Consider the following 26,891-nt stretch of genomic DNA (forward strand, 5'->3'; position numbering starts at 1 on the left):
GGTGTCGAGACAGAAGCAGCAGGAAAGTGAGCAAGGGGCCTCCACATCTGCTGAAGCCACAGGGGTACCACTACGTAGGAGCACGCGTAAGAGAAAAATAAAGCACCACTAATCACAAGGGTAGTCACTTGGGTGAAAAGTCTTGTAAATAGTTTTAATGCCATCAGTTTCCTGTACATTAAAAATCTGGTGGCAACTGCTGCAGTTATGGCGTCTGTCATTTGGCGAATGGGGATATCACATTGAGGCCTTAGGATAACTTGCAGACGTCAGCAAGCTGGTCAAATAGGTAGAAATGCGCAGGCATGCACCACTGTCCATGGTCAGTTAAGAAGCAGCGAGGCTGCAGTGTTTGATGTGCCAGGCTACGCAAATCTGCCCAGGATGAGTGCGTTCCTTGCATTCCGCCCAGCAATGTTCTCGCGCACTGGTGCCGCTGGTTGACGGGCCTCTGCAGGATGCTCGTTTGCATCCTCCTCCTCCTCCTCCTCCTCCTCCTCAGCATCATCCTCATCCGAGGTGGCTCTGTGAGGAGCCTCTTGGTCCTGCGGAATCGGCAAGCCACGACGCTGTGCCATGTTGTGAAGCACACAGCATACCATGACAATTTTGGAGACCCTGGCTGATGAGTACTGTATGGCTCCACCTGATCTATCAAGGCATCTGAAGCGCATCTTTAGCAATTCGATGGCTTGCTCGATAATGCATCTGGTGGAAATGTGGCTGGAGTTGTAGCACTCCTCAGCTTCGTTGGCTGGTCTCCTCAGCGGCGTCATTAGCCAAGACCGCAGGGGATATCCCTTGTCTCCAAGTAGCCATCCCTGAAGTTCGTTTGGCGGACTGAATAGCGGAGGCACAGTAGACTAGCGCAGTATGAAGGAGTCATGGCAGCTGCCAGGGTACTTGGCACAAACATGCAAAATCACCTTCTTGTGGTCACACACCAGCTGAACGTTAAGGGTGTGGAAGCCCTTCCGGTTGACAAAAACTCCTGGATTGCGGTGGGGTGCCCTAAGGGCCACATGTGTGCAGTCAATCACGCCCTGCACCCTTGGAAAGTCTGCCAGCTGAGCTAATCCAAGCGCTCGTGCCCTCACACTTGCGCGATCCCTGGTGAAATGGATGTGATTGTGCACGAGGGCAAAGAGGGCATCGGTGACCTGTTTGATGCAAGTGTGTGCAGCCGCCTGGGAGATGCCGCTGATGTCTGCTGCTGATCCCTGGAAGGAGCCTGAGGCATAAAAGTTGAGTGCGGTGGTGACTTTGATGGCCACTGGCAAGGAGTGTCGACCTGGTGCTCTGGGCTCCAGGTCTTGCTGGAGCATTGCACAGATGTCAGTCACTACCTCTCGCGAAAGTCGGAGCCGCCTTTGGCACTGCTGCTCAGTCATGTTGAGGTAGCTCACCCTCTGTCTGTAGACCCTGTTTGGGGGGTATCCCCTGCGCCGACGGCCTTCCATGCGCTGGCCCCTTCTGGCCTGTGCTGCCTCAGGTGGGTGAGCAGCAGCCTGTCGCTCCTGCTGCTGCTGCTATTGCTGGAGCTGCTGTTGCTGGAGCTGCTGTTGTTGCTGGATCTGCTCCAGCCTCCTCTGCTGTTGGAGATCCTCTAATGCCAGGAAGGGAAGGAACAAAAGGCTTCCCATGCTTCTGGCAGATGCCTCCATTGAGGAAGTGCTGAGTGAGAGTGGTGAGAGGGGCTTCCCAGGAGCTCACACTGGAGAAGTGTGTGAGGCTCCAACCTTCCACAGCTGTGCCTAAGCCTTCAACAAGTTGCCCCAAGCCTGGAGCAACAAGGTCCTGCAGCCTACCAATGCTGTCTGATTAAATCTCTTCATTCCTGATTGACCTGCAGCTGAAAGTAAGCAAGCCAACATTGTTCACGCCAGGTTTCATCAGCGGTGTTCCCACCAGGCGTGGTTTACGTGGGGAATGGCTGAAAATTGCAAGGACCCCTTAAAATTGGATTACAGCTGCCAATTATTGATCATTAGGCTCCCGCCGACCAGTCCCGCCGGCTGCGGGCGGGACTGATTCGGGTCGCGCTGAAACACTGGAGCGAAAGTCGGGTGGGGCGGAGAATCAGGGAGGGGTCGCGACCCCCTATTACTGCGATTTTCAGCCCCTGCCCGCCTGAAACCCCTCTCGACGGCTCCGGGAAAATCGGGGCCTATGACTCTAACAGCCTCTGGAAATGAGGCCATGATTTCACTGGGCATTGTGGGATATTAAAAGGGCAATGTATTATTGTTTGTTTAAAAGGACAATGCCTTCTGAACTGATAAAAATAAAAATGAAAGAAAAAGTTTTCAGCCCCTACAGCTCTATTGCCTTTTCAAAAAAAAATTAACATTTGAAAAAACATTTCCAAATGGGCATTTTTAGCTCTTTAAAACTGAATTACCTTCCGCACCTCAAGAAATGGGAAAAGTGGTTCAACACTAACACAACTGGCTTAGCAAGCCAGGGAAGGGCCTCCCAAGGTCTCACACGCAGCACAGAACAGTCAGAAACGGGAGAATTTATAATGTGGAACAAGGAAATGGCAGTGCAATTCAACAAATACTTTGGTTCTGTCTTCACGGAAGAGGACACAAATAACTTGCCAGAAATGCTAGGGAACCAAGGGTCTAGTGAGAAGGAGGAATTAAAGGAAATTAGTATTAGTAAAAAAAAGTGCTGGAGAAATTAATGGGACTGAAAGCTAATAAATCCCCAGGGCCTGATAATCTGCTTCCCAGAGTACTAAAAGTGGTAGCCATAGAAATAGTGGATGCATTGGTTGTCATTTTCCAAAATTCTATAGATTATGGAACAATTCCTGCAGATTGGAGGGAGGCAAATGTAGCCCCACTATTTAAAAAAGGAGGGAGAGAGAAAACCGGGAACTGCAGACCGGTTAGCCTAACATCAGTAGTAGGGAAAATGCTAGAGTATTATAAAGGATGTGATAACAGGACACTTAGAAAATATCAACAGGATTAGACAAAGTCAACATGAATTTATTAAAGGGAAATCGTGTTTGACAAACCTACTAGAGTTTTTTGAGGATGTAACTGGTAGAATAGATAAGGGAGAACCAGTGGATGTGGTGTATTTGGATTTTCAGAAGGCCTTTGATAAAGTCCCACATAAGAGGTTAGTATGCAAAGTTAAAGCACATGGGTTTGGGGGTTAATATACTGGCATGGATTGAAAATTGGTTAACAGACAGGAAACAGAGAGTAGGAATAAATGGGTCTTTTTCGGGGTGGCAGGCGGTGACTAGTGGGGTACCGCAGGGATCAGTGCTTGGGCCCCAGCTATTCACAATATATATTAATGATTTGGATGAGAGAACCAAATGTAATATATCCAAATTTGCTGACAACACGAAACTAGGTGGGATTGTGAGTTGTGAGGAGGATGCAAAGAGGCTTCAAGGCGATTTAGACAAGTTGAGTGAGTGGGCAAATGCATGGCAGATGCAGTATAACGTGGATAAATGTGAAGTTATCCACTTCTGTAGGAATAACAGAAAGGCAGAGTATTATTTAAATGGTGATAGATTGGGAAATGTTGATGTACAGATGGACCTGGGTATCCTTGTACACCAGTCACTGAAAGCAAACATGCAGGTGCAGCAAGCAGTTAGGAAGGCAAATGGTATGTTGGCCTTCATTGCAAGAGGATTTGTGTACAGGAGCAAGGATGTCTTACTACAGTTATATAGGGCCTTGGTGAGACCACACCTGGAGTACTGTGTGCAGTTTTGGTCTCCTTACCTAAGAAAGGATATACTTGCCATAGACGGAGTGCAGCGAAGGTTAACCAGACTGATTCCTGGGATGGCAGGACTGTCGTATGAGGAGAGATTGGGTCGAGTAGGCCTGTATTCACTAGGGTTTAGAAGAATGAGAGGGGATCTCATTGAAACGTATAACATTCTAGCAGGACTAGACAGACTGGATGCAGGGAGGATGTTTCCCCTGGCTGGGGGGTCTAGAACGAGGGGTCACAGTCTCAGGATATGGGGTAGGACAATTAGGACTGAGATGAGGAGAAATTTCCTCACTCAGAGGGTGATGAACCTGTGGAATTCTCTACCACAGAAGGCTGTGGAGGTCAAGCCACTGAATTTAAGAAGGGGATGGATAGATTTCTAGTCACAAAAGGCATCAAGGGGTATGGGGAGAGAGCAGGAATATGGTATTGAGATAGAGGATCAGCCATGATCATATTGAATGGCGGAGCAGGCTCGAAGGGCCGAATGGCCTACTTCTGCTCATTTTTCTTCTCCAGCTTTGTGCAGAAGTCAACACTGCAAGAGAGCTCCTCTACCCACCAGGGCCAGGATACCCTCCAGAAAGACCGATGTGGGACCACATCACTGAGGCCGTCACTGCCAGCAGGGTCACCCCCAATGCACGATTCCTACCCCCCCCCCCCAATCACTCACCTACCAACAATCTGCACCAATCACAAGGCACCCCTCCCATTCCTAGCTTCACCTCACCCCCTTGGTGGAGACGGTGCTGGCCATTCTTGGCAGGGACATGGCTGAGCCCTTGGCCAGTGGCAGCACTGAAAGGTTACAAGATGCTGGTATCCTCATGTGTTATCTTCCTTCTCGCATGCAGCTCTTGCTTTTCCCGCCCTCCCCTCATCACAACTCCAGTCTGTGCCTTCCTCATTTCACACACCCAAGAAATGCAGCCTGCCCAGCCAGTGGTTGACCAAGAAGAGGGAGTGAAGAAGAAGATTGATTTGACACTCCCAGCCACCAGCTCCTCAAGGTTGACCAGCAAGGCCATTTGCAGTGTCCCCCACTGAAAGTCAGCAGCCTTCCACCAGCCATACTGCAGCCACTGGCGTAGCACTGCATGACATCAGTTGGATAGGCAAAGGCACACACAAGACAGTCACGAAGGGAATGCATAAGGGTGATGAGTTGATTTCTTTATATCATATTGGATGGATAGATGTATTATGTTGGATTGTAAAGTTTGCTTTGTGGTGGCTTTTATTTCAGCATTGTGGCCAAGAGGATGCTGTGATGGTCAGTAACAGAGGGAAGGGAAGGTGTGGGACATATGTTGAAAGGGGAATTGGGGTTGTGGTCACTGGTACTGCAAGCGGATGATTCCATCCTGTATATCCTGGCCAGAAAGGGGCTGTCTGGGTTGCATCCTTCCTTCCGCTTCCTCCTCTTCCGCTTCCTCCTCTTCCGCTTCCTCCTCTTCTGCGCTTTCCTATTCCCTTTGCGAGCGGATGCTGTAAATCTGAAATAAGAGCAGAAAATGCTGGAAATACTCAGCAGGTCAGGCAACATCACATCTGAGAAGTGAATCGTGTTTCTCTCTCCACAGAAGTTTGCTGACCTACTGAGTAATTCCAACATTTTCTGTCTTTTTTATTTGTTTATGGGACGTGGGCGTCGCTGGCAGGACCAGCATTTATTGCCCATCCCTAATTGCCCTTGAGAAGATGGTGGTGAGCCACCTTCTTAAACCGCTGCAGTCCGTGTGGTGAAGGTACTCCCACAGTGCTGTTAGGTAGGGAGTTCCAAGATTTTGACCCAGCGACGATGAAGGATCGGCGATATACTTCTAAGTCAGGATCGTGTGTGACTTGGAGGGGAACTTGGAGGTGGTGGTGTTCCCATGCACCTACTGCCCTTGTCCTTCTAGGTGGAGGAGAGCGCGGATTTGGGTGGTGCTGCCGAAGAAGCCTTGGCGAGTTGCTGCAGTGCATCTTGTAGATAGTACACACTGCAGGCACCGGTACGCTGGTGGTGGAGGGAGTGAATGGCACCCCATCCAGCACCATAAACAGTCAAGTGGGCTGCTTTGTCCTGGATGGTGTCGAGCTTCTTCAGTGTTGTTGGAGCTGCACTCATCCAGGCAAGTGGAAAGTATTCCATCACACTCCTTACTTGTGCCTTGTAGATGGTGGAAGGGCTTTGGGGAGTCAGGAGGTGAGACACTCGCTGCAGAATACCTAGCCTCTGACCTGCTCTTGTTGCCACAATATTTATGTGGCTGGTCCAGTTAAGTTTCTGGTAAATGATGACCCCCCAGGATGTTGATAGTGGGGGATTCGGCAATGGTAATGCCGTTGAATGTCAACGGGCGGTGGTTAGACTCTCGTTTGTTAGAGATAGTCATTGCCTGGCACTTCTATGGCGCGAATGTTACCTGCCACTTATCAGCCCAAGCCTGAACGTCGTCCAGGTCTTGTTGCATGCAGGCATGGACAGCTTCATTATCTGAGGAGTTGCGAATGGCGTTGAACACTGTGCAGTCATCAGCGAACATCCCCGTTTCTGACATTACGTTGGAGGGAAGGTCATTGATGAAGCAGCTGAAGATGGTTGGGCCTAGGACACTGCCCTGAGGAACTCCTGCAGTGATGTCCTGGGGCTGTGACGATTGATCTTCAACCACCACAACCATCTTCCTTTGTGCTAGGTATGACTCCAGCCAGTGGAGAGTTTTCCCCCCGATTCCCATTGACTTCAGTTTTACTAGGGCTCCTTGATGCCACACTCAGTCAAACACTGCCTTGATGTCAAGGGCAGTCACTCTCACCTCACCTCTGGAATTTAGCTCCTTTGTCCATGTTTGGACCAAGGCTGTAATGAGGTCGGGAGCCGAGTGGTCTTGGCGGAACCCAAACTGGTATCAGTGAGCAGGTTATTGGTGAGTAAGTACTGCTTGATAGCACTGTTGATGACACCTTCCATCACTTTGCTGATGATCTTCTCAGAGGCCTTCGTTTACCATCCGAGGCCTTGCAAGCATTCAGCAGCACTCCCTGCACACTTAAAGAAACTTTTAACATGTATTGCAGCAAGCCACCACTTCAATAAAATCAAAAAAATCCAGTTCAAAGCTTAAATGCAAACTTACCTGAAAGATGTGTGTTTCCCTTTTAAGAGGTGCTGATGGCGCCTCTGTGTGTCTGCTGAACGCTGGATTTCCAAGGCAAGCTTAGGACCCAGCGCTGAATTCCGCGCTAAGGTCCAAGTTCACCAAGGTGACGTTATGTCGCTGTTGCTTTTACCAGCAGCACTGCCATCCCTCAGAAAATGGCGGGACTCGCCACCAGATGGCGAAAGAGCGGCGGCTGCTGTGTTTTCGCAAAATTTTGACGGTAACAAGTGGCGTAAAGTACCCGAATTTTTAGCCCATAATTCTTTATTCAGACTTCAGAAAACATTGCAAATGAACACTAACCAATCTCACTGATAAAAAGTTATCTAAATAAATATTATTGAGGCAATAGTTTTTCAACTTATAAAAATGGTACATCTAAAACTAATTTCCTGTACGTAACATGTTTCTGTTACACATCAATTGTTGCGTTCAGCATTTTAAGGGTAATTTTAACTCCCTCTGCCTGGTTGAAACTGTGCAGAGGGTCAATTTTGCATTCCATTCCCGCCCCATGCTGATCTCAACAGCACTGTTTTTTGGGCGGCCAATGTGCCCACCTGAATCAGGTGAGGGCCTCATACATTTCTCTAAATCCGGGTCCTATCACGCAAATAAGAGTCCATTGGCATTTTAACTGCCAACTGAGTGGTGCAGCCGCTGGAATGTGTGGAAAGAGGCAGCTGGTTGGCGAGATATGAAAGAGGCCTAGCCATTAAAATTGTCTGGGCCATCTGTCGCTCTTGGTGGACCATCAGCTTGCCCAGCTGGCTTCTCATCCAGGAAAATTTCCTCTTCTGTCTCACACTTCAAAGAATAGGATAAAAAATCAAAGGTACTCTTCAGAAACACAAAATCCCAGAGCCTGCAGTCTCATAATTGACATAAGCATGAATTCACTTAACGTTTTCCTCAAAAGCAGTAGCTTCATGATTGACCTGTATATACATCCTACGTTTACTTAACAAGAATTAGCAAGATAAGTTAAATAGGGCAGATCCAAATTCCACCCCAAACTAAAACACAAGGTGCTGGCAAAGTACGGTGTGTCCATAAGCCCTGAAAAGAGCAAGGGCCTAACTCACTCAAACACCAATCTGTTTCCCCTTTCCCCAGACACCAACAGACCCACCCCACATCACTGGCAACCCTTTTTGTAAAGGAAATGTAGAATATAGCGAAAGCCTGAAGTAACTGAATGCATTGTTCAGACCAAAAGGCTGCATAGTGCCCAGGAAAAAGATGAGTTATTGGGTTCTAAACTTAACATTGTTGGACCCATTTTATGAGCCTAAAATGAAAGCAACAGTAACCAATTTAGCAGAGCGGAAGCATACAATCGGTCTGCATGGAAGTTTATGCCACTGCACTCTGGCGACCACCTGAAATAATCACAGGCTCATTTCAATATTGAAATGTGCTCATTTTAGACCCAAACTGTTAAATTAATTTGCCATAATTGCATGGTAAGCTCTGACTGGCATTTCTGGATCTTGGGCAGCCTAAACAGTGGCCTTTAAAGGGACCACTGGAGGCCGCTGAAAAAAGACGCAAGAACACTGCCTCTTGGCTACACACAACTACCGGCTGCTGACAGTCTGCCTTTGCACCCCCCCAACCCCTCCCTTCAGGATTTATCTCTGAGCCTCGATGTGGGCTAAAATTTACATGGTCTGACAGGCGAACTGTGACCTGGTGCCTCATTGATGCCCGCAGCTCACCTGATTTATTCTGATGAATTTACTTCAACTCCATTTATCCATGTTTGCTCCATATGCCTTGATACCTTTATCTAACAAAAATCTATCAATCTCAGTTTTGACCATTTCAATTGACCCAACATCTACACCCTTTTGGGGAAGAGAGTTCCAGATTTCCACTTCCCTTTGGGTGAAAAAGTGCTTCCTGATTTCACTCCTAACTGGCCAATCATTAATTTTAAGATTGTGCCACCTTGTTCTGGATTCCCCCACCAGAGGAAATAGTTTCTCTGTATCTACCCTATTGAATCCCTTTGTAATTTTAAACATCTCAATTAGATCACCCCACAATCTTCTAAATTCAAGGGTACACAAGCCAACTTGATGCAACCTGTCCTCGTAATTTAACCCTATAAGCCCTGGTATCATTCCGGTGACTAGCACTGTACCCACTCCAAGGCCGACATATGCTTCCTGAGGCCCAAAACTGAATGCAGTACTCCAGATGGGGTCTAACTAAGGCCCTGTGCAGCTGAAGCATAACTTCCTCCCCTTTATTTTTTTCTGGGGTTTCTGTCAGTCTCCTATTGGAGTTACGGAAGGGGGCCAACAGAACCCGAAGAAATTTCAAGACCGAAATGTCTACATATAATTTAAACTTTTACTGTAAAATATTTTGTAATTGAGCTAGGTTTGTCATGTCAAAATACTTTTTCTGTTTCTTCTTATTTCTTAGGCAATGTCAGCTGTACTGTGCTGTGGCCCAGTGTTTGATAATGTAGGTCTCTCTCCGGATGGTTACCTTTATAAATGGCTGGATAATATTTTGGCATGTCATGATCTACGGGTAAGGAAATTATGAGGTAATTTCTTTGTAATAAAGATTGTTGTTGAAGATTCATATTCCTTCACTTTAGATCTTCATTATTTTCTCCTCAGTCTGCTACAACATCCAGTTATGTACAAGAGAAGTTAAGCATTTTATTGAACACATTTGACTTTTAATAGACACATTTGGTGCCATCTACTGTACATATTTACCTTGTGGAGTCATAGATATAGTGATTAACCTGGTTCCTGGCATCTCTTCTCAACACCTTGAAATTCTGTATGAGTCAATAGGGAACATTCTAAAGACAGATTGGACAGATTAAAAGTGACAAATTTAATTTATTCTACAAACAATTTAAAACAGAATTCCAAAACCGTGGATGGTAGAAAACATTTTTTTATCAAGGATTACTTTTATTACATCAGTGCCATAGAAATCTAACAATTATTTCTATGCAATATTTCTGTGAGTTTTGAATGTAAATTTGCCAGTTGTATTCTGTAATTATATTGAAGCAGTACTTTGAACTGTACCAACACACAAGGCTAGTTTATATATATATATATATATAAAAAACATAATACAATTCTACCTGTACTGGTAAAATATACCTATTTGAATCACCTGTTAAAATTTGCAATTGGCATTTGCGCAGGATACTCTTTGTGTGCATCTGGGTTCTTTAGAAGCCAATGTTAACAGTAAAAGCTTCATAATAATGAATAGTCCATTTTGGAATGTTATTTTAATATAGTCATATAAACTGTTTATCACTTTTATATTGTATGTTGCAAAATAAAAAAGCTATCTAAATGTTTTGGCTTAACAAAATCATTTTCTAATATGACCTTTCAAATTTGATTACACATAAGCACATAAGGTTAAAAGTTGAAGCATGTACAGACTTCCCCTATTTAAACAATCAGTTGTTAACATGCAGGCCTTGCATTAACATACATTTTTCAGAAAGACTAACCTAGGAACATCTGCACATTCAAGACTGATTAATTAAGCATTATTTATTTATAAGTACATATGCATGTAAGCCTGGAAATTACACTATGCAATATTATCATATGAACACTTCCTAAGTCCATTACTTTAATGGAGATGTTTGTTCAAAATAGTGCACAAAGGAATTTAATAAAACAATTTTAAGCATTTATAGAATAATATGTAATAGTGTAACTTTTGGGCCACAGTAAGAAGCTTCTTGCATGTTAATACATTTTTTTTTATATTGTAGGTCCATCAGCTTGGGTGTGAAGTTGTGATATTACTGCTAGAACTAAATCCAGACCAAGTAAATCTTTTCAATTGGGCTGTAGATCGCTGCTATACAGGATCACACCAGTTGGCATCAGGGTGTTTCAAAGCCATTGCAACCGTATGTGGAAGCAGGTAATCAACTTCAAATTGCTAGGCACTGTTCAGTTTCTCTCTCCACGGATGCTGCCTGGCCTGCTGAGTATTTCCAGCATTTTCTGTTGTTATTACTGTTCAGCACATGTTATGCAAAATACTATCCGATCTGGTAATTGTGATTTCTTACTGCGTCATCTTAATCTTAAAACCTTTTGTGTTATTTGTATAGTCACTTCTCTGTTTTCAGAATCTGCCAGTTAGAAAAATATTGATAGCTTTGCGTGACAGATACTGTAGATAGATTTTCACTAATCGGCAGAGCGTGCCAGCCGCCTGCCCTTCAAGTGGGCGAGGAGACCCGAGCCATTTTGAGCTTGGACTTCATTTAAGCCTTGCCAGCAGGCACCAAACAGGTGTCTTGCTGCAACTTGCCAGCTGTGGGCTGGTGCAATATTTGGTGGTTTGAACACCACACTGGCCCACAGGTAAGTCCTGGGAGTCAAGGAAGGCGAATGCAAACATGGGTGGGGGGGGTGTTAAGTCCGTGAATGATTGAGACACGGACTAGCAGGAGTGAAAACAAACTGATCTTTACTGGTGGAAGTTCATAACGAAACTAAACAACCGAGGCTCTCTAGCGCCTTTTATACAGGGGTGGTCACTGCCGGTACTGCAGTCTGAGACCAGTTATTCTCTTAAAGGTACATACACAACAATTCCTCCCCTTTTAGATAAACAGTACATAACATTCATTTAACAATTAAATGATAACGAATTACAATCACAATTACTGTTACTAGATACAGTGGTTAAGTTTAAGCAATTATAAGTTCAGTCTTTGAGGAGGCTTCCTGATTCTGTCTGGATAACGCCTCTTTGGGGTAACAGGTTCTTCTGGCAATGTTGAGTCGGAATCAATGTCGTAGTTTGGTTCATCTGCTTCCAATATTACCGGTTCTGCGGTAGCTGCAATTGGAACGTCGATTTCATTACCAGGTGTATCAGATCGTGGTGTGGAGTTGACGTTTTCCAGCGACTCTGGAATCTGGTCAGCATGGCTACTTACAATGCTCTCCCCAACGTCCACGGTATACATGAGAGGTCCTTGTCGTGTACAAATCGTTCCTGGCTGCCATTTCTCAGTGCGGTAGTCCCAGGCCAAAACTGGTTGACCTATCTTAAAACTCCTGGTCGGCCTTTCATTCATATTCTGAAACTGCCTGTTCTCCACATCTCTTCGGACATTTGGCTTAACCAGATCCAAGCGGCATCGTAGTCTTCGATTGAAGAACATCATGGCTGGAGTTTGGTTGGTAACCGCATGTGTCGCATTCCGGTAGGCAAACAAGAAGTTGTCCACCTTTTGTTGTAGGGGTATATCTTCATTACACATTGCCTTGATAGCCTTCTTGAATGTTTGGACAAACCTCTCGGCCATCCATTAGTGGCTGGATGATATGGCGCAGATGTGTAATGCTTAACACCATTGTTCTTTAAGAACCTCCGGAACTCTTCAGACACAAACTGTGGGCCATTGTCAGAGCAAATCTGTTCAGGCAGCCCATTCCTGGCGAATATGGTTCGTAAAACTGTGATAGCTTTTTCCGTGGTGGTTGAGGACATTTTTATTACCTCTGGCCACTTTGAATGTGCATCCACCGCAATTAAAAACATCGAGTCCATGAAGGGACCAGCAAAATCAATGTGCACCCTTTGCCATGGAGATGAGGGCCACTCCCATGGATGCAGAGGAGCTTGTGGTGGGGCGTTTTGGACCTTCTGGCATCCTGCACAGCTCTTGGTCATCTCTTCGATTTCTCTATCGATTCCCGGCCACCACACAAACGCTCTGGCTAAGCTCTTCATTTTTACCCCACCCAGATGACCCTCATGAAGCTCATTGAGCACTCTATCCGTCAACTTAGGTGGAATTACTACTCTGGATCCACACATCAAGGTTCCTCTGCACACTGACAGCTGTTCTCTTCTTGGCGAAAATGCTGGCAGCAGTGGTTCGCCATGTGCTGGCCATCCCTTCACCGTTAAATCATAGACCCGTGATACTGTCGGGTCATTCCGTGTTTCCTTTTCTATGTTTGCATTCGTCACAGGGAGACATTCGACTATGGTCGAGTGGAATAACTCCATTGGATCCACTGCAAGGTCTTCTTCTTCCACCGTCGGCAACGGTAGACGTGACAATCCATCAGCATTTCCATGCTGTTTAGTTCCTTTGTACTCGATGTCATATTGGTGTGCCCCTAGGAAAAGGGACCATCTCTGCAGCCGTTGTGCTGTCATTATCGGTACGCCCTTCTGAGGATTGAAAATGGAGACAAGAGGTTGATGATCGGTTAGTAGAGTAAATTTTTGACCGTGCAGATAGTGATTGAACTTCTTCACCCCCCACACTAGGCTGAGGGCCTCTCTGTCAATCTGGGCATAGTTACGCTCGGCAGAAGTTAACGAGCGTGATGCAAAAGCTATCGGCCTCTCCAAACCATCAAGGAATTTATGTGACAGTACCGCCCCAATGCCGTAGGGAGACGCATCACACGCCAGCCTGATTGGCAGTGCTGGGTTGCAGTGAGCCAATACTTCCTTCGAAGTGATTAAGTCCTTACTCTTCTGAAAAGCACGTTTACAATCATCGCTCCATTTCCATGCTACCCCCGTTCGCAGCAGGGCGTTCAGTGGGTGCAGAATTGTCGACAAATTCGGCAAAAACTTATGATAGTAATTCACCAACCCGAGGAATGACCTCAGTTGCGACACATTTTCAGGCGCTGGGGCCTTAACAACCGCTTCAATTTTGTCAGGGGACTTATGTAACCCCTCTTCATCAATCACGTGGCCACAATACGATATCTGTTTCTTAAAAAATTCGCACTTGGGGCGGTTGGCTCGCAGCCCATGTTCCCGCAGTCTAGTGAGCACCTGTTCTAGGTTGTTAAGGTATTCACTGTCATCTTCACCTGTTACAAGGATGTCGTCCAAGTAACACTGAGTCCCCGGAATCCCTTGCAGGACTTGTTCCATCGCTCTTTGCCATATCGCCGGAGCTGATGCTACTCCGAATACCAATCGATGATACTGGTAAAGACCTTTGTGAGTGTTTATCGTAAGATACTTCCTAGAGGACTCTTCAACCTCCATCTGCAAATATGCTTGTGCTAGGTCAATTTTTGTAAAACGCTTCCCTCCAGACAGCGAGGCGAAGATGTCTTCTATCCTTGGAAGAGGATATTGTACTGTGCGAAGGACAGGGTTCACCGTCACCTTGAAATCCCCACAGATGCGAATCTTCCTTGGCTCTCCGGACTTATTGCTTAACGTTTTCTTCATGACAGGAACGATGGGTGTCGCCCACTCGCTCCAGTCGACCTTAGACAACACGCCCGCCTTCTCCAGCTTCTCCAGCTCTGCCTCGACGGCTGGGCGAATTGCATATCGTACCGGTCTTGCTTTGAAAAACTTGGGAACTGCATTCTCTTCTATTTATAACGAGGCGGTTACACCTTTAAGCGTGCCCAGTTCTTGTTGAAATACCTCTTTGGCGTTAGCTAAGATTGTTGACAATCGTCCAGGAGTGACGTCGTCATCTCTTTTACCGTCCACCGTCATTGCATGAATGGAATGCCAATCCAAGTTTATCTTCCTGATCCATTCCCGTCCCAATAACGGTGGTCCACCATTTGGCAGTATGTAGAGATACAATTTCCGTATTTTCTTGCCATTGTATTCGACAGGCACCCTTATTTTTCCTCTGGGGTATACTTTTTGCCCCGTATACGTCATCAAGACGATGGATGTCTCTCTCAAGGGTATGTGTGAAAATAGCCGCTCGTAGTCTCGTCGATTCATGATGGTTAGCGCTGATCCTGTATCCAATTCCATTTTAACTTGGGACCCTGCTATCGTGAGAGTGACCCAAATGGTTCGGTGATCCTCTTTTGCGATTACATTGTGAAGTTTGAGACAGCTTAGTCTCCTGTTTCCGGATTCACTATCGCTCATCTGGTCTTTGGAACTACTGTCTGTCATCTTTTGTACTTTCTTGTACGGTTCCTTAGTAGCCTTTTTGTTGTCGCTGGTCTTCTTCCCAGACCAACAAACTCGTGCAATGTGTCCAATCTTCCCGCATTGTCTGCATATTTTGTCTTTGGACCAGCAGTCCTTCTGGTCATGGTTAGTTCTGCCGCAGCGATAACATTTTGCAAATCCCCATGTCATTTCGTGGGTGCCGTATTCCTGTGGTTTTTGTTGAATTTCTGCAGCTCCCCTGGCTGCTGCTTCATACGATACTGCCACGCTGAAAGCCTTATCTAGCGTCAGCTCTTTTTCTGAGAGTAACTTCTTCTGTGTTCCTTCACTCAGGAGTCCACAGACAAATTTGTCCCGTAGGGTATCTGCCAGTCCTGCTCCGAACTGGCAGTGCTTTGATAGCTTGCGTAGTTCTGTAAGATACTCAGCATTGCTCTCATCTTTGTGCTGAGTTCTCCTGTGGAATTTAAATCTTTCTGCTATCAACAGCGGTGCAGGGTTTAAGTGCTCCTGTAGAACAGCAACAATTTCGTTAAAACTCTTCGCCTTCAGTTTGGCTGGAGTAATCAGGTCCCGCAATAGGCCGTACGTTCTAGTGCCCATTAAGTTTAACAATATCGATGCCTTTTTCCCCTCCGCTATATCGTTTGCCTCGAAATATACCTCAACTCTTTCCACATACGTGGTCCAGTCCTCTAATGTATTATCAAAAGCAGTGATACAGCCAGTCTTCGGCATCTTGCAAATCTAAAATGGCGCCTCCCGCGCTTTGCCTTCTTCTCCGATTTAACAAAATGGCGCCTCCCGCGCTTTGCCTTCTTCCCCGCTGTTGTTAGCGCTGCTTTCCACGGTTTCTTGCGCGTATTCTTTTTCTTTTATTATTTTCCCGTCTTGGAGCGGACCCTCTGGGACACTTCCCTCCCTCTTCTGAGGTCCGAACGCTGCCCAGCTTTGAAACACCGGCCGTGCCCTGTATGCTCCACCCTCTCTCTCTCTCCTTGCTTCCCGACTCGCTGCCCTGCCCCGTTGAAAGGCCACCCGATCGAGCTTCAGCCCGCCGCAGCCCAGGAAGGATCAGAGCACTACCTGCCACCAGCCCGATTAGCTGGGAAACCACGGACCGAGGAACCCAGCCTGGCTCTGGAAAGTCGCTCCTGCAAAGCCTTGAACCCGATGATTGACGGTCGACGCCCGTTTCTCGAGTTTCAATGGCCTCTATTTTTTTTTTTTTTCTGGCTCCGACCTTCAACAACGTCGTCAGAGCTGCTGCTGAGTTGCAGGTAAGTTCGTTTCTTACTCGTCGCCAGTGTTAAATCCGTGAATGATTGAGACACGGACTAGCAGGAGTGAAAACAAACTGACCTTTACTGGTGGAAGTTCATAACGAAACTAAACAACCGAGGCTCTCTAGCGCCTTTTATACAGGGGTGGTCACTGCCGGTACTGCAGTCTGAGACCAGTTATTCTCTTAAAGGTACATACACAACAGGGGGGGTGCGGCTGAGTCCGGGAACCCCTGCTCCTCCTGGCTGCATGAAATTATAACCCAGAAACTTTTCTGGACCATTAAACACCTCTCCCAATTTTCATTGCCATTGACTTCAATAGAAATGAAAATCAGGAAAGGTGTTTAACGAGTGTCCAACCCGATATCGTGCATTTTCATCTATTGTCAAAAAACAAAATGACCCCCAATATGTTAGCAAACTTGAGTAATTAATTGATGTGATAAGTAAGTAATGTGGTATTAGGAAATTTTAAAAAACCTGCAACTAGTTTTATCGGTCTGTGGTTACGGTATGTTCTGGTATTAAAATGTAGACTAATCCAAGGTTATACACAGTTATATTTGAAATTTCTCAGATTTACTCAGTATAAAAAGAAAATAAATGCTGATTTTTTTTTTATTAAGCTGGTGAGGTTGAGGCTGTGTCTAACCGTCAGCTAGCATCCTTACAGTGAGTTGTGAAATGTTTTCATTTTTCTTCATAGGAACTACCCATGTGATATAGTGACACTGCTGAACCTGGTGCTTTTTAAAGCTTCTGATACAGACAGGGATATTTATGAAATCTCAATGCAGCTCTTGCAGGTATAAAGTAACATGTGAAATGTAGCAGAGTTTTAACTATAAATACTGAAACAAGGTATTCATTATTCATTAAGCAACTCTACCATAATGATCTCACCATGCTCATTTTGAGTGGCTTTCTTAATTCTTTTCTTTTTCCTAATGTGTTTATAAAGATCTGTGCTATTTATTTTTACATTGGTTGCAAGTTTTTTTCATACTCCATCTTAGCTCGCCTTGCCTCTTTTTTTGTTTCTATTTGTAGATTACGATATTTCTCATGGTGTTTTGTCACAAACTTCAGCTTTAGTGTATGCTTTTTTAGTTTTATTTTAGCTTTATCTGACTGTTCATTCTTGGCACTACAACCCAGGCAGCATTTTTATTTCCACATTGGAGTGTTCCTAAACTATTCTCTTCCACTCTCACACACTTAAATATTTCTTACTTTTTTACCAGTTATAACTTTTCTCTCCAATTTATCCAGGCTGATCTGTTTTATTCCTATGTAATTTGATTTTCTCCAATAATCAACTATGGTTTTTACTCTTATTTTTTCTTCTCTATTTTAAAATTAAAGCTACAGGAAACTTTGTGCTATCCGGAGGTGAGCTATCCGGCAATCTGGAGCCACCGGCAAAAATCAGCAGCCGTTTTTGTTCTTTTTGTTTGTTTTTTTTGCTTTGTTTGAACAGTCAAGCTGTGCAAGATCTGTAGCTATAGCAACAGCTTCAGCTGCAGAGCTTTAGGGCCACACCCGAGTGTTTAGAAGCTGTTGCTAAGCAACAGTGTTTGTTGTCAAATACGGAGATAAGAATCTCCGTATCTCTCAACATTAACTCTGGAGAGTACGGCAGTTTTGAGGCAACGGCAGCAGCTTGGTCCCGTGGGTGCCGGATAGCACAAAGTTTCCTGTAATTATGTTCTGAAAACAATCCCTAATTTTTTCCCACATTTTATGTTGCTGAATGCCAAATCCAGTATTACATCTTTATTCATAGGATCTAATACGTACTAACTCAGAAAGAGTCCTGAATGCATTTTTGAAACCCCTTCCCTTTTAACCCCCCCTCATGTAAATCCCCCCAATATATTATCTCAACATATTTCTGATAATTTGCTGGTCTAGAATAGACACCTAATATTGTAACGTGATCCTTTTATTCCTTAGCTCAACTCAGAGATTCTATTTATTATTACTTGCAATATGTTTCTTTTCTAGTACTAAAACTTCTTTCCTAATAAGTAATATTAAACTCCCTCCCTCTTCTCTTTTCCTATCCTTTCAAAAAATGTTATAGTCCGGAATATTTCGTTCCCAGTTATGCCTTTGGTAAAGTCAAGTTTCAGTTAAAGCAACAACGACCAATGTTCCTTCTTTCTTCCAAAAGCAAAATACTGTGGATGCTGGAAATCTGAAATTGATCCATTGAATGTAAGGCTGGTGGGGTGGATGGTGACGACAAGGGAAACCCTATTGTAGTTCTGGGAGGGAGGGGAAAGGGTGAGGGCAGAAGTGCAGGAAATGGGACAGGCACAATCAAGGGCCTTGTCAACCATGGTGGAGGGAAATCCTCAGTTGAGGAAAAAGGAAGACTTATTGGAAGCACTGGTGTGGAAGGTGGCATCAGTGCTTCGATATATCTTCCGAAAGGTCACCGGCCTGAAAGGTTAACTCTGTTTCTCTTTCCACAGATGCCGCCTGGCCTGTTGATTATTTCTAGCATTTTCTGTTTATATTCTTCCAACTGGGTACTTCAGTTGCACTCCACCTCACATGACCTGAACCCCCTTTTATTTCCTGATTAAGGTCACGTTAACATGATATACATCCCTCCAGCTTGCAGCAGCAGTAGTGGAGCATTCTGTCTGCTGTCCAAAAGCAACAGCCGTTGTAATGATTTTGTAGTATGTGACTGATTAGCAAAATATTTACAAAATATGTTAGTGTTAGTATGGATAATAAATAGTATTATGTTTCCAGATAACTGCCATCTACAAATTAGTGTTTAAAGTGATACTGTCTTTTCAAAAAAGTGTGTAGTAAAACATTTTTCTTGTGGTTACTGAATACAGCAATATGTTGTTGCAAATTACTTACAAAACTTATTTTTGTGTCAGTTGCACCGTTCTCCCTCTGCAGTGATAAAGGCCATGTAAATAGTAAATTATGTGTATTTTTCTACCATAATAATCATCAAAAAAATCTGAAAGCCAAGAAACACTTGACCCAAATTTTCAAGGGTCCTATCAAACAATTTACAAAGTCAAATTAAATATTTCAGCACTTTCTGACAGACAGAACACAGATGTTTCTGAAGTAAATTTGTGTGCTTCTGTATGAAAGGATTCAAGTTCCTTTGGTGTTTTGCTAGGTTTGAAACCCCTTGTTAAAATATCAAGAGTCTGATCTTAAAACCACAAATCCAGCAGCTTTAGTCCAAGATTAACAGAAGACATAAATACTGTATTCATGAAGACAGGACTCCCACAAATAATGTATTTATTGTATTTGTGCATCCATTTAGAGTACACTATAAAAGCTGATTTTACAATCTATTCTTGTTTTCAGATTCTGGAAGCAAAACTATTCCTGTATTCCAAAAAAGTGGCTGAGCAAAAACCTGATAGTATTCTGTTTGGAACACATGGACCATTACCTCATCTGTATTCTGTATCATTGTCTCAACTGTCAAATGAATTAGCAAGGATGTATCCTGAGCTCACACTTCCTATGTTTTCAGGTATTTCCTAATATATTAGATGCATGCTAACAATGGTTCTTTTAGGGCATACTTTTCTCTTCTAGTGAATAATGAGCACAAATAAAAAATGCAAACGTGCAGGTTGCGACCCCGGGGTGGGGAGGGGGTGTGGGATCTGAACCCCGACCCTGGGGTGTCTGAACCCCGACCCTGGGGTGTCTGAACCCCGACCCTGGGGTGTCTGATCCCCGACTAGGGGGGCGAGGGTGTATGGGGGAGATGGGGTGGTCTAATTGGGGGAGGGTGGGGAGGGGGTGTGGGATCCGATCCCCGACCCTGGGGTGTCCGATCCCCGACTGGGGGGGCGAGGGTGTATGGGGGAGATAGGGTGGTCTAATTGGGGGGAGGGGGGGAGGGGGTGTGGTATCCGATCCCCGACCCTGGGGTGTCCGATCCCCGACTAGGGGGGGCGAGGGTGTATGGGGGAGATAGGGTGGTCTAATTGGGGGGAGGGGGTGTGGGATCCGATCCCCGACCCTGGGGTGTCCGATCCCCGACTAGGGGGGCGAGGGTGTATGGGGGAGATGGGGTGGTCTAATTGGGGGGAGGGTGGGGAGGGGGTGTGGGATCCGACCCCCGACCCTGGGGTGTCCGATCCCCGACTAGGGGGGCGAGGGTGTATGGGGGAGATAGGGTGGTCTAATTGGGGGGAAGGTGGGGAGGGGGTGTGGGATCCGACCCCTGACCCTGGGGTGTCCGATCCCCGACTAGGGGGGCGAGGGTGTATGGGGGAGATGGGGTGGTCTAATTGGGGGGAGGGGGAGTGGGATCCGATCCCCGACGCTGGGGTGTCCGATCCCCGACTAGGGGGGCGAGGGTATATGGGGGAGATAGGGTGGTCTAATTGGGGGGAGGGGGAGTGGGAGCTTGAGGGTGCAGGGGAAAGCACTTCTCCCTGATATTGTCCTCGCCTCACTTCAACTGCCGTGTTTTCTGAGGACTGGGAAACCCGGCCGACCACGGATAAACCTGCAAAGCAGGTTAAATCAGAGGCTGCCAGCTTCATTAAAATATTTAATTGGTCAACCTGCCTTCTGAGAGTGGTTTGGCTGCCTGACCCTCGTCCCGGCTCCGTTAAACCCGGAAATGGGTGGGTTGGAGGCATTTCAATTCAATTCAATTCAATTCAATTTTATTTGTCATATATGCAGCAGACGTGTGTACTGCACAATGAAATGTTGATTTTTACGAGTCCTCCCAAAATTGGAATAAATATGGCATAACAATGATAAAAATACTAATAGAAATACTAATAGAAAGACAGTAATAATAAATAAAACAACAGTAATAAATAATAATAATAATGGGGTCGGGTTTGAGATTTTTCAAGTTTTAACATCTCACCTGACCTCAGCCCACCTGTTTTTGGGAGTTAATTTTCAGCCCAAATATTTCATTCATCCAGCTCTGGGACCCACAAAGCTTTCCCAAAATGACACAATGAACATATAAGAAAGCTTAAATAACAACAGAAAATGCTGGAAAAACTCAGCAGGTCAGGCAACATCCGTGGAGAGAAATTTGAGTTGACGTTTCGGGTCGAAACCCTTCTTCAAAACTGGAAAGAAAAGAAAATAGATCGAAGGCAAGGCTGCGATCGAACAAAAGAGACAATAAAAGGTATTCGAAGCCAGACGAGATGGTAATAGGCCCATGGAGACAAAAGGTAGCTGAGATTAGGTGTGAAGTGTACTGGCAGGTAAGAGACAGCTGCCAGGTGAGAGGGAGAAACAAAAGGAAAGGAGGGGGGGGTGGAAAGGAGGACCCAAAACAAAGGGCTGGAAAAAATTATAAGTAAAAAAGTAATAGGGGCCGAGGTTATGATCTGAAATTGTTGAACTCAATATTGAGTCCGGAAGGCTGCAAAGTGCCTAGTTGGAAGATGAGGTGCTGTTCCTCGAGTTTACGTTGAGCTTCCGTGGAACAATACAAGAGGCCAAGGACGGTGAGGTCCGAGTGGGAATGGAGTGGTGAATTAAAATGACAGGCGACCGGAAGCTCGGGGTCACCCTCACGGACGGATGTTGCCTGACCTGCTGAGTTTTTCCAGCATTTTCTGTTATTTCGGAATTCCAGCATCTGCAGTATTTTGCTATCATGTAAGAAAGCTTGTTTCACTGACCAGCATATAGAGGTCCTGATAAAATTAGGTTGAATATTTTGGACTGGGGGTTTGGGGGAACACCAATGAGTTTTCAGTGGACCCAAAGGCCAAGAAATTCGATCATGCCCGAAACGAAAGGCAGCCAGCATTTCTTAAAGAGGGCCTGAAAAGTAATTTTCTCACTTTTGTGTGTATAGTCAGGAGGAGCAGGAGTGCGCCTCTGGGCCTTACAGGGAAAAGTTAGGCCTTCCCTGCCCTCAGACTCTCTCCTCACACCCGACACCCCACCTTTCCATTTTTTTCTACCATGAATGATAGCAAATCATAAATGTTTATGAGCTTTTCCTAAGCAAAACATAAATCCTTAAATTCAGAAAGTAATCTAACAGCTTTGCCTGGTGATGTCTTTCAACCTGACGTGAAACTGGCATTGCTGATTGGCTGCCCGTTATAGAAACCGCCCAATTTTAATTTCAGGTGGTTTCTATAATGGGCGGACGATCCACTAGTTGAAAATCTACCCCAAAATTTCTAAAGTCAAGCACCTGAATATTGTCAAAAATAACAATGATTTGTATCACTAGGCAAAAGCTGTTAAATTATTTCCTGCAGTTATGGTTTTTGATTTTCATGCAGTACAGTTCCAGCCCTGATGACAGCCACAACAGTATGCATTTTCTTATATATGCCTGAAAATAAACATTGTTATTTTAATAACAGTTTGGGGGAGAAATTGAGTAAAGCCCCGTCTGGGGCGCCAGCCTCGCCAGGGCGCTAAAAGTAGCGCCCCAGAAACATTCGTGCCCCCGCACCGGAAATTGAGTGGTTGCGCCCCAAAGGGAAGCGCGGCGCTACTGGAGGCGCCCCGCATCCCTCTTGGGGCGCTGCGAGTGAATATCGTGGTGCTGCGGCACGTCGCGCTGCAGTATTGCAGGCCTTCCTCCCCTTCTTAAAGGGGAGGGGCCTTGTGCAGCGCGATCTGGGGCCCCGCTGGGTCCCCGTGGATCGGGAGTGCAGGCAAAAGAGCCCGGCACCGAAGAGAAGTGCTGGGCTCTTGGAGCGCAGCCAGTACTCCGCGGGGGGGGGTTCAGGAGGCTGGGAACGGGTGCGCAGGCAGGTGCTGGCAGGCGGCCAACAACAAAAATGGCCACCCTGCACCTCGCCTTTAATTTGCGCCTCCCCGGCCGCAGGTAGGCCCCCCTGAACCCGTCGGACATAGCATCCGGCGGTAAATCAGGGGGCGCTGCCAATTATCACGGCCGAGGTGTCAGTGGGGCGCGGCGCACACCGATGATGTCATCTGCAGCAGCGCAGCGCTAACGGTTAGCGCCACCACTAACGTCCCGCGGAATTTAGCGGGAGTCGTGGACAGTGCCGCGCCCGGGCGCCAGTTGGCTTGCGACCCACTTAGCGCCCTCTTAAGGCGCTAACGGGTGGCGCAGCCAACTGAATTTCTCCCCCTTTTTCTTTTGCAACATCTATAGTACTACAAGATCTCTGCTTTCAGTATTTCTTCTTTATGTTTGGGATTTTCTTACAAACATTCGTCTGGAAAGTACTGTGAGTAATATTGTACAAATTTGAAGTGATTTAATTCCTCCTTTACAGTAACAATGAAAGGAATTTGTATCGTAAACATTAAGCATACATATGATAACACGGTAATTTCTAGGCTATTTTGCACAGACAGGATTACTATTGTTACAAGTATATTTTTAGAAACACTGAGGGGTCACAATGTTTTGCTTACATCTCTTTGACCAGAGGTTAGCCAGAGATTTCCAACCACTCACCCAAATGGCCGGCAAATTATGCTCACCTATCTTTTGCCGTGGCTTCATAACATTGAGCTTGTGGATGGTGGACTTCTTCCCATAACATCAAACCCACAAACTCCTGATGAACAAGCTAACTACAAGGAGGAGGAAATGATTGAGGAGTATGGATTAAAAGGAAATGGCTGGGGATCTCCACAGGCCACTTCTCTGGTTCTTAATAACCTCATGTATATGACTGCCAAGGTAGTGTTTTGTTTTTCCTTAATTATGAATGCCATGAATTTAATCCATTTCCTGTGCATTTTAACACTGTGAAATTATTTAAGTTTGACATATATAGCATGAAATAGTTAAGTGTTCTCGACATTAATAATACATAATGTACTAAATTTGGCTTTATAGCATGCAGTGTTGCCTTTTTTGTTCAATAAAGATGAAACAGTGTGTGGGGTAGATTTTCAATTTACCACCCAGGCATAAAGTTGTCATTGCAGATTAGTCACCCGTTATCGAAACTGCCTGATTTTAATTTCCAGTAAAATCAATGGAAATGAAAATGAGGCGGTTTCTATCATGGCCGGCTGATCCGCAACAAGAATTTTACGCCTGGCAGCAAGTTGAAAATCTACCCCAAGTATAACGTATTTGGATATTGATAGTGAATCTTGGTCTTCTGTTGCCTTTTCTGGCCTATTTAATCTGGTGCACTTTCATATTGTTATGCTTTAGTTGTACAGTAACTACATTATTTTACTTTAGTGTAATATAACCAAAAACACCAGTAACATTGGCATTGTTCACCTGTATCTGTAAGGGAAACTCATTTTACACTCACACTACTTTTTTATTTACATTACAGACCAGAGAAAAATATAGAGCCAAACATTCAACTTCAGTGAGGGTGTAAAACAGGTGGCCAATCCGATATCCCGTTTTACAACCACAGTGAAGTTGAAAGTTCCAGAGACATTCCTAACTTTTCTGTTTTTGTTGCACAATATTCTACCCTACCCCTGTACTAATGTAACCCGCTAGTAATTATATAAAAATCTGTTATGATCTGAAAATCTAATCTACCTAATTATATAGTTCAAAAGAAATCTAATTGTCCGATCCCTTCATTGCCAAGTTGTTGTAGGAGCCATACATAAAGTATAATATATCTTTAAGATCTCTCAAAGTCTTACCAGTCATATTAAACATAGTCACATGGTACATCTATAAACTTGACCACAGTATATAAAGGGGGAGAAATTGGGTATGTAGCGCCACCTATTAGCGCCTAAAGAGGGCAGTCAGTGGCTGTAGCGCCACTGGCTGCGCCTCCCGCAATATTCAGCGGGTCGCTAATGGTGGCGTTAGCCTGTTGCGCTGCGCCACCACCGATGACGTCATCGGTGTGCACAGCGCCCCATTAGCGCCCCGATCGCGATATTTGGTAGCGATCGCCGCTGTAGCGCCGTTCGCTACCCGCGCCCGGTTCACGGGGCCTTGCTGTGCCGGCAGTGGCGCAAGTTAAGGTGGAGGTGCGGGGCGGCCGCCTTTTTCGGTGGCCGCCTGCCAGCACCTCCGTCCCCGGCCTCCTGACCCCCCCCCCCTGCGGCATTGCCGGCTGTTTCCCGAGAGCCCGGCACTTCTCCTCGGTGCCGGGCTCTTTTGCCAGCACTCGCGATCGGGGATCGCGCTGTTGCAGGCCCCTCCCCCTTAACAATGGGAGGAAGGCCTGCAGTACCGCAGCGTGCCGTGCCGCAGCGTGTGGCGCTGCGGTACGTTGCGCTGCGATATTCAGTTTCAGCGCCCTAAGAGGGACGCGGAGCGCCTCGAGCCTCACCCCATCTCCCTCTAGGGGCACTGAAACTGAATTTCTGACGTTCGTTAATGCTCCAAACGCTGCGCAAAAATCAGCGCCCAGGCGAACTTGGCGCCACTTTGGCGCCTCAACCCAATTTCTAGGCCAAAATATTTAACTACAATTAAATAATCTTGCTGATACAAACAATGCAACAGTGTTCCTCCCATGAATAAACCCTTAGTCTGTAAGTGTTTGGTAATAACAATAGGTCACTTTATTTGTGAGTCATCACACCCTTGTGGAACAGGCTGCAGATGATATTAATCTTAGTGAAGAGTTGAAATTCCCAAAGTTGCTTATTAGCATTTAGAAACTATCACAGCCCTCACAGAGCTATTTAATTTATTTGATCATTCCCAGAAGACTGGGAAAAAAAGCTGAAACTCAGATCTACATCAGGTAACTGATAATGACACAATAGTTTGTCAGAGATATTTGTCACAGTCACTAGTGTAAAATGTCAAACACATTTACATGGAGTATGACATTTAGCAAAATATATTTATATTAAGTCTCTCAAAAAAAGTCACAAGCTGGCCCACCACACTATTCTCCAGTACAGCAGCAGACTAGCACATATAAACCAAACACTAATATTTTAAGTAATAAAAACAGAAAATGCTGGAACCTTGCAGCAAGTGAGACAGCATCTGTGGAGAGCGAAGGTAGGGTTAACGTTTCAGGTTGATGACCTTTAATTTGGTTCTGACGAAAGGTCATCAAGCTGTAATATTAATCCTAAATTCCTCTTTCCATAGATGTTGTGAATGTTTCCAGGATTTCTGATTCTGATTCTAGATTTTCAGCAGCTGTAATATTTTTATTTTTATTTTTAATATTTTAAGTGTGCTGACAGTGTAGCCTTAAAGGCAACTAAAGTACTGAGCTCATCATATAAGTCACCAGTAGTAGGGAAGACACAGAACCTGCTTTGCCCCAAAATTATACATGTCTTATTTTCCTAATCCATTAGAAAACAAAATGTGTAGTGATACACTATTGAGCTTCAGCAAGAAGTTCTTTAGTGCAATGAGACATATTTAAATGCAAATTTCCTTCTTCTGTAAAATGCCGAAAGCAACCAAACAATCGTAGATGTAAGGCACTGCCCTAAAGGAGGAAGGAAAGGTTGGAGAATGAGGGAGCCCATACATGTTGTCTATATCTCCTAGCAGTTGTTGAAGAATGACAAAACACTTCAGAATTGGTTGTCTCCCTACTGGCTTATTCAGGATAAATGGATTAGGGATTTAAAAATGATCTTCAAATGGTGGTTTGGGAGGTGGGTGGAGAAGAGAAGAAATAGGAAAACATCAGTAACAGAAATGTACAATACTTAATGATTGGTTCCATTTGTCAATAATTATAAAGGAAAAATGGTTCATTTGATTAAATGTCAAAGCTCAAAGCAGAAGATACTTCAAACAAAAGAAAAGTTATCACTGCCATTGATGGCACTTAGAACCACT

The 26,891-nt window shown here is 45.1% G+C and overlaps 1 protein-coding gene across 6 annotated transcripts in view; it reads left to right on the forward strand.

Moving 5' to 3' along the window:
* LOC147111928 (protein furry homolog) overlaps positions 1-26,891 on the forward strand; it is a 486,257-nt gene that overhangs the window by 290,595 nt on the left and 168,771 nt on the right. For all 6 annotated transcript variants that reach the window (XM_085999325.1, XM_085999321.1, XM_085999322.1 and 3 more), the window contains exons 28-32: positions 9,348-9,458; positions 10,690-10,844; positions 16,845-16,944; positions 19,496-19,667; positions 23,557-23,813. In XM_085999325.1, the coding sequence (XP_085855451.1) occupies positions 9,348-9,458; positions 10,690-10,844; positions 16,845-16,944; positions 19,496-19,667; positions 23,557-23,813 (795 nt within the window). The remainder of the gene's footprint in view (positions 1-9,347; positions 9,459-10,689; positions 10,845-16,844; positions 16,945-19,495; positions 19,668-23,556; positions 23,814-26,891) is intronic.

The sequence above is a fragment of the Somniosus microcephalus genome, chromosome 10 (genome assembly GCF_052327205.1).
Source record: "Somniosus microcephalus isolate GS21.2 chromosome 10, FLI_Smic_1.0, whole genome shotgun sequence".
NCBI classification, from domain to species: Eukaryota; Metazoa; Chordata; class Chondrichthyes; order Squaliformes; family Somniosidae; genus Somniosus; species Somniosus microcephalus.